The 8504-nt window shown below is 45.6% G+C and overlaps 1 protein-coding gene across 5 annotated transcripts in view; it reads left to right on the forward strand.

The window, feature by feature from the left end:
* Nucleotides 1–898: 898 nt before the first annotated feature.
* The window catches only part of ATP2A2 (ATPase sarcoplasmic/endoplasmic reticulum Ca2+ transporting 2), a 65433-nt gene continuing 57827 nt past the window's right edge, over nt 899–8504 (forward strand). For 3 of the 5 annotated variants that reach the window (XR_005202414.1, XR_001829120.2, XM_017541918.2), the window contains exons 1-3: nt 899–1678; nt 2420–2437; nt 2518–2600. Coding sequence is in view for 2 of the 5 variants with exons in the window: in XM_017541918.2 (XP_017397407.1) it covers nt 1561–1678; nt 2420–2437; nt 2518–2600 (219 nt within the window). In the remaining 3 variants the exon portion in view is untranslated. The remainder of the gene's footprint in view (nt 1679–2419; nt 2438–2517; nt 2601–8504) is intronic. The other 2 variants (XM_017541927.2, XR_005202415.1) reach the window with 2 other exon arrangements.

Consider the following 8504-nt stretch of genomic DNA (forward strand, 5'->3'; position numbering starts at 1 on the left):
GCGAATATGTTCATGTTTTGTTCATGAATTCCATGCAATTTCCCATCCCCTTGTTATCTCGCTTCTTTATGTTGGCAAAATTATCTTTATCTTGCTGTGACCTGTGCTTTGTACAACCCACCCGAGCAGAGCAAATCATCTGTGGCTTAACAGCAGACTTTGGATTCAAGTCCCCTTTTCTCCTCTCGGGGAAGTCAGTCTACCAATCGGCCTTCATCTGAAAGCCACAGCGAAGCACCTCCTAGCCCAAGTCTAGCTGCTGTGTGGCCGCTCCAGCGGCGTGACCTGTGACTTCCATGCAGACACCTATCAAGCGCTGCATGAGCTAATAATAATAAAATCAACTCTCCTCCCTCCCCTGCGAGGGGGGTTTCCTCGTCAGGGCCCAGAATCCGCTGGGGAAGAATTGGGGTTGGCGTGCGAAGGAGCCGGCGGCGGGGGTGTGGGATGCGGTGTTCCCGAGGCGACAGATGAAGGATTTGGGCTGTGTGGGAAGGGAATTGCGGAATTACTCCCCTTGGTTCCTGAGGGGGGCTCTGAAGGAGACAGATTAGGATGCAGAGCGCAACCCGGGCGACCGAGGGCGAGGAGGCGAGCCAAGGACACCAGCCAGAGCGCGCTTCGAGGACGCCCCTTGTGGACCGCGCTCCCAGCTCCTCCGAGTCGCCTTCCATCCTCCCACCGGCCACGGGGCAGCGAGTGCAGGGAACCCACTGTGAGCGTCCCACCCTGCGTCTGCAGGTGGACGAGCCCAAGAGCCGCACACGCCGAGGAGGGTCCCTGGTTTCCCCTCCACCAGCCCCAGGGCCGCGGCGTGCGCGGCCTCGATCCGGGTTCCTAGAGGCGGTGCGCGGGAGGGGGCGGGGCCAGCGCGGCGGCGTGGGCGCCAGGCGCGCGGGAGGAGGGAGCCGGGGGAAGGGGGCGGGGCCGCGCCGCCCGCGCCGCGCTGGGCGCTCTCGGCCAATGAGCGGCGTCCACATGCCGCGGCGGCGGCGAGAGGGGAGGCAGCGGCCGATAAATGCTATTAGAGCAGCCGCCGCGGAGCCGTCCCCGACGCCACCTCCTTCTCCTCCGCCGCATTTTCCTCCGCCGCTGTCGGGTGTGCGGGGCTGAGAGACCCGGGCGATCTTGCCGCGCACCGCCCCGCCTGCTCGCCTCCTTCGCCGCGTTCCGCCCTCTAGGGTCGGCCGGGCGCCCCCTCCTCCAGCCCGGGCGGGGCCTCTGATCGCCTTTAGAGAGCGGGGAGGGGGCTCGGGGGCCGCGGCCTGCGCTCCCGGCAGGCGGCTGAGGGCGAGGGAGGCCCTCCCTTCTGGCAAGAGGAGGGAGGGTCAGGAGCCCCCCACCCGCGGCGGAGCCTCGGGTCGCGTGAGGGGCGGTTGTCTGGGGGAGGGGGCGCGAGGTGATTCAGCGCCCGGCTAGGCGGAAGCGGCCGCAGGAGGAGGAGGGGAGCGCCCGTCTGCGCCTGGGCTCCCCGGGTGGCACGAGCCCGCGGCCCGAGTGCGAGGCGGAGGCGAGGAGGCCGCGGGGACGAGAGGCGAGGCCGGCCGGGCCCCCGAAGCCATGGAGAACGCGCACACAAAGACAGTGGAGGAGGTGCTGGGCCACTTCGGTGTCAACGAGAGCACGGGGCTGAGCCTGGAGCAGGTCAAGAAGCTCAAAGAGAGATGGGGCTCCAACGGTAGGTGCCCGGTGCCTGGCGCTCGGCTGCAGGGGCCCGGCGCGGGCCAGAGAGCCAGAGAAGATGGCTGACCGGGCTCCACCTCATGGGCTTCGGCTCCGCGCCCGCCGACGGCTGCGGACGGAGGGTCGGGGCAGCACGCCCGCCCCGCGGCGGGGAGAGGGGCTGCGGGCCTCGCCTTGCCTCGCCTCGCCTCCTATCGACCTCCTATCGACCTCCTCACGTCTCGGGCCCTTGACCTTCCCGGCGCGCATGGCTCGGCGGCTTCTCTCCAGCAGCAGCCGGGCCGGGTGGAGGGAGGAACGAGGCTCCTGCAGCTAGGTTGAGCCGGGCGAGACGTTTTCTCGTCCCCTGCCGATTTATGAGGCGTCGAGATCGTTGGGAAAGCCTCTGACCGTTCTTGTCTTACTCAAAGTTACACATCTGGCAGAAGTGATGACATCGCTGAAACCACTCCGGTTCAGGAGCCCTAAGTGATTTCACGCTTCGGGGTAGACCTCAGGCCATTGATTACAAAGAGTGCCTGCTTCCTTGAGATACTCTCGTTGTATGCTTTCTGCAAAAAAAAAAAAAAAAAAAAAAAAAAAAAAATCGGTTATTCCTATAGCTAGGTCTATTTTTTAAAAAATATTGGTGCTTAGAATTATAGCGGTTCTTTTTAGAAAGACGGAGTACTAAAATGTCTCTCTTTTTTTAACCTCCCTCTTGACACATTGCCTGGCGAATTTCTACATTCTGCAGAGTTACCGGCTGAAGAAGGTAATCTTAACATGTTTTTTTTTTCTCTGTTGGTGTGCTGATGGTAAGATGACAATTACAACACGTGTTTTTTCTAACAGGAAAAACCTTGCTGGAACTTGTGATTGAGCAGTTTGAAGACTTGCTAGTTAGGATTTTATTACTGGCAGCATGTATATCTTTTGTAAGTATAAAAAATATACATTTTATTTCCCCCCAAAAGCTGAAAGTATTCCATAGATAAATCAGAAAACAAATGGTGTTCATTGAGTGAAAACATATTAGAAGATACAATCTGTGTCTCCATGTTTAAAAACAATCTGGGTATTTTTAAATTACAATACTTGAAGCCATTGGTATTCAGATAATAAATACTTGACATTTACAGTGCAGTTAGGAATTGCCCCAGAGTGTGGCATGGTCTTATAAATTCTTGTGGTTTATCAGCTTTTAGTATCAAAAAGTTCTTCATTGGGAAGCCTTTTCTGTTTGGGGTTCTTCCATTGTTATCATGTTGTAAGATCATACTAAGATGATGTTTGACTCTTTGTAGTCTGTAAATAGAACTTACAGAAGGAATATTCCAGTTGCTTTCCCTTCCTGGTAATGGCAAGGTGACAGTTGTTCCTGACGATGACGGCTGTGATGGCACCATTGTTGACCAAATTTGGTCACTGACCTTTAGGGTGGTATATTTATCTAAATTGGACCCCTGTCTTAAGTGATTCTTAGGTTGAGAGAACAAGGTTTAGTATAGTTGGTTCTAGATCTTAAAGGAAAAGTAACCAGCATGGTGTTTTTTCGTGTGTGCTTACCCACTTGGGTTCTATATGGTTGCTAAGAAACTAGTGAAATGCAAAGAACTACAGCAGGAAAAAGGTGTTGGGGTGGCAAGTATATTTCTAGGTTATTAACTTTTTTTTAATGCTTGGTATTAATTTTTTGTTGCATTTTTTTTTCTTGGGCTGTAGACTGGTAGTTTTCCTAAAAATTATCATGAATAGGACACAGATGTTCCTAATCCTAACAGCATGAGATGCCTTTTATTATTAAATTACAGTAATCTTGCAAACACTATGATGAGAAGTGAAATTCGCCCAGTGCAATACTTCTTTCTAGTTGAGACAAAATGGACAAGACTTCACGGTTTTATTTTTGTACATATACGTATGCATGTCCCAGGGGTCAGCCTCAGTCTTTATAACAACCATACCATAGGGGGCTGTTTTGAGAATGAAATAAAGCAGTGGGCATTTATTTAGTTCCAATGAGGGAAAGATTAATTTTATACCCAATCTTTTAAGTAGATAGTGGTGGCAGGAAATAAATTTTTGGAATAATTTTTACATAAATCCTGCCATGAAACTTTATTATGCCATATTAGCCAAGTGGTGTGTAGCCGTTAAGAATTCAGTCCCCAAGAACCTTTTTTGTGGTTTTCATTGATTAAAATGGGCACTTACATAGCCACCATTCAGCATTGAGTCGATCGCTCACAGTGTATCTCTGACATATCTGTTTTTCCTTGATGGATTAAAAAATTTTTCCCCAGAAAATAGATGCAGTTTTACCAATTCAGGGAAATGAGTAGAGCTGTCTGATTAACTATAGTTTGTCAATACATTGTCACGGGGCAAAATAAATGACATATTTGGAGGTAGTGTAAGATTTGTATTTAACTAGGTACATAATTCTGAAATAGTCTTAGCGTTGGCAGTTAAATACTGGAGTCTGATAAGGTCATTGGGAACTTCTTAGAAGTTAATCAGCTGATGTATACAAGCCAGAAGTAAAATATGTTTTTACTGAATTCTGCGTGTTACGAGTTGAAGCATCGTGGGAAACCATGGCACTGGTGTTACTACTATTGGGGTTCTATAGGGTCTCTTTTTTGAGTGGCCAGTTTGAGTGACTTTATATTAGCATTTTAAATTAATGTGTGTGAGTTTTATTTTTGTTTACTTTGAAGTAGAGGCTTATAGTTTGTAGGCATTTCAAACAGGTTTTTAAATAAATGCTTTAATTTTTTTTATACGGTAGGACCTTGGCTTTTGGGAGCATTATAGAGCTATATTTTGGAGTTGAAATTTGAGTTCCTTTTTGGTAACTACCTGCAGTTATTACTTAGGAAACGAACTATGCTACCTTTTCATTTTATGAGTTGATAAATAGCAAGAGAAAAGTGTTTAGGGAGTACTTCTAAAGAATTAATTTGCTTTGGTTTGTTTGATCAAGGAATTGCAGTTGTAAGACCTGTTGTGTTGATTTTCTTCATGTGGGGTTGGTACTGCCGCTGCATGTCATTCCTCCTGTCTTTATCTTTTAAAAGAAAGAGTGCTGATTCTTTTTTGTTTGTCAGCCTGTTTATTCTTGTTGACTTAACAGAAAAAACATGGTAGAATATTCAGCTTTTTTTGGAGAAGTGACTAGGCAGTTCTTATATACATCATGCATCATTAAGTCATGCTCAAATTAAAAAGAATATTAGTGATTTATTTCAAATGTGTAAGTAGTAAACTGTTAATTATAATTCATATTTTGCTGTGGATAGAATAAGAAGCTGCATTAATGTTTTATGCTTGTGACCTGTAGGGATCGAGTTTAATTTGTAGTATTTGCCAAAGTTTTTTTGTTTTTTGTTTTTTTTGTTTTTTTTGTTTTTTTAAAAGATCACTTGGATTGAAAGACGTAAGCTTCATCTCCCAGTGCATGTGAACATTGGAAATTGCTTAATTTGACATTCAAGACCCCCCTCTATCAATCACTTTATCTTTCCATTCTCTTCTTGGTTACCAACTTTGCTGTAAGTGTGACAGACACATCATATGGTTGCGTAACTGGAATGCCTGCCCTTTCTTCTCTTTCACTGCTTCATTAAGATATTTATTGAGTACCTGTCACAGATACTGGGGATACAGTAGTGAACAAAACAGACAAAGACCCCTACCTGGAGAATAATACTGTTGAGAAAAATAAAGCAAGGGGGCTCAGATATCAGAGTATGTGAAAGGGGGGTACAGTTTTCAAATTGGGTGGTCAGGAAAGTCCTTGAAGAAGGTGACCTTTGAGAAAAAGGCCCGAGGAGGTGGGCATTAGGGCCATGTTGGTCTCATTCCCATCTGTTTAAATCATAAAGTAATAATTAATATGGTAATAATTTGCATAGGTTTCTCTACCTTCCTTCCACCCTCATTTCCCATGTCAGCTACTTAGATTGACCCTAAAATGCTAGTAAAACTTTCCAGACATAGCAGTTCTCAACCTTTTGGTGTCTCTCTTCTTACTAGACCCCCTTGAAAAGCATTCCTTATTTTCCTTAGAGTTAGTGTGCCTTTTTTTTTTTTTTTTGTAGGTAGAGTCTCGCTCTGGTTGCCCAGGCTGGAGTGCAGTGCTACCATCTCAGCCCACTGCAACCACCTCCACCTCCTGGGTTCAAGCAGTTCTCCTGCCTTAGCCTCTGAGTAGCTGGGATTACAGGTGCCTGCCATCATGCCCAGCTAATTTTTGTACTTTTAGTAGAGACAGGGTTTTGTCATGTTGGCCAGGCTGGTCTCAAACTTCTGACCTCAGGTGATCTGCCACCTTGGCCTTCAGAAGTGCTGAGATGACAGGCATGAGCCACCATGCCCGGCCTGAGTTAGTGCTTTTGATGTCACAAATATTTGGGTGATTTTGTTTCAGTAGAATTTTCTGAAAATACATGAGATCTTTTTACTGTGATACTTCAGAAGAGAAACAAAGTATTTGAAATTGCATTTGTAGTCATTTTAATTTTCTTCTGTAACTATTTTAATTTTTGATTTTAAAAATGTGATAAAGGCAAATTGTTTAGAGCTTTTCTTAAAATAATGGTATGAAAGGTAAATTTAATAGAGTACTTTTTTTTTTTTGAGACAGAGTCTCACTCTGTCGCCATGCGCCAGACTGGAGTGCAATGGTGCCATCTCGGCTCACTGCAACCTCCACCTCCCGGGTTCAAGCAATTCACCTGCCTCAACCTCTTGAGTAGCTGGGACTATAGGCGCACACCACCACATCCAGCTAATTTTTTTTTATATTTTTAGTGGAGACGGAGTTTCACCATGTTGGCCAGGATAGTCTCAATCTCTTGACCTCGTGATCCACCTGCCTTGGCCTCCCAAAGTGCTGGGATTACAGGCGTGAGCCACCGTGCCTGGCCTAGAGTACTTTTTAAAAAGAAGATTGTTTTCTCACGCCTGAAAAAATTAAATGTTTTTACATAGCTTTATGTCTGGATCAGAAGAAAGTGAGTTCTAATTCATGCTCTTTTTTTTTCCATTTTACTAATCGTTGAAAGAATTGTTTCCTCTCTCAAAATTATCGTAACATTTATTGGTAATACTTTATATCATTTTGGAAAAGTGTTTAATTTCCATTTCCTCTTTTAAAAAAAAAATCTAGATGTGGTTTCTTCATTTATTGAGCAATTGTTTGAGGGCCCAAAGGCACAGTGTGAGTTTCTGATAGTATAAGAAGCAAAATGTGCTTATGATCTTTTTAAGCACTTTGTTTTTCTTTTATTGAGTCTCAACATCATGACTGTCTCCCAGTTTACAGCAGAACTTGCTTTTTACCTTGGATTAAAATTTGCTTTATTTGGCCAGGCACAGTGGCTCACACCTGTAATCCCAGCCCTTTGGGAGGCCGAGGTGGGTGGATCATTTGAGGCCAAGAGTTCGTGACCAGCCTGGCCAACATGGTGTAAACCCTGCCTATACTAAAAATACAAAAATTAGCCGGGTGTGGTGGTGGGTGCCTGTAGTCCCAGCTACTTGGGAGGCTGAGGCAGGAGAATCACTTGAACCTGGGAGGTGGAGGTTGGAGTGAACCGAGATTATGCCACTCACTGCACTCTAGCCTGAGCAACAAAGTGAGACTCTGTCTCAAAAACAACAACAACAACAGATTTGCTTGCTTTATTATACTTATCTGAAGTGAAATGCAGTACAGAGTGTTGTATAGCATTTCAGTGCTGTACAGAGATTAATCTTGTGGATAATAATTGGAAGATACCCTATTCTGCTCTATTTTAAGCAGTTTAATGTAGGTGAGTGTTCATTAGCAAGTGGTTACCTTGAATAATATTGGCATATTTGAAGCATTGAACTTGTTTGATAATGTAAGTCCCAGAAGACAGGTATTACTGTACTTAGGGCAAAGCAAAGGGAAGAAGAAACACTGTTTATGTCTAGAACTATGGGGCAGTGGTCTTCTCTTCCACTTTTCTTTTCTGCTGTTCATGAAGTTCGTTACCTTTTTCCCCTTTTTTTGTTTTGAAACTGACTCCTTCTCAGTCGCCCAAGTGCAGTGGTATGATCTCAGCTCACTGCAACCTCTGCCTCCCAGCTTCAAGTGATTCTCGTGCCTCAGCCTCCCAAGTAGCTGGGATTACTGGTGTGTGTCGCCACACCTGACTAATCTTTGTATTTTTAGTAAAGACGGGGTTTTGCCATGTTCACCAGGCTGGTCTGCAACTCCTGGCCTTAGGTGATCTGCCTGCCTTGGCTGCTTAAAGTGCTGGGATTACAGGCATGAGCCACCGTACCCAACCCAGATAATCCTTTTTACACATTGCTTAAAATTTTATATTTTCCTGAAGAGAGGGTCTGCTGTCTCCCAGTGGGGAATGCAGTGGTGTGATCATAGCTTACTGCAGCCTCGGACACCTGGGCTAAAGCCTGATTCTCCCACCTGAGCCTCCCAAATAGCTGTATAGGTGTGAGCCACCACACTTGGCCTTTTTTTTTTTCTTCTAAACAGAGTCTCAGTCTGTCACCTAGGCTGGAATGTAGTAGTGGCATGATCGTAGCTCACTATAACCTCAAACTCCTGGTTTCAAGCAATCTTCCCAAGTAGTCAGACTACAGGTATGCTCTGCCATGCCCAACTAATTAAAAGAAATTTTTTTTATATACGGATAGGGTCTCACTATGTTAGAGACCAGGCTGGTCTCTAATTCCTGGCCTCAAGAGAGTTTTCCAAAGTGTTGGAATTATAGGCTTGAGCCGCGTCACCCAGCTAAAACAGATAATTCTTTTATTCTTTTTTTTTTTTTTTTTTTTTTTTT

The sequence above is a fragment of the Cebus imitator genome, unplaced genomic scaffold (genome assembly GCF_001604975.1).
Source record: "Cebus imitator isolate Cc_AM_T3 unplaced genomic scaffold, Cebus_imitator-1.0 Scaffold8, whole genome shotgun sequence".
Lineage (NCBI taxonomy): Eukaryota > Metazoa > Chordata > Mammalia > Primates > Cebidae > Cebus > Cebus imitator.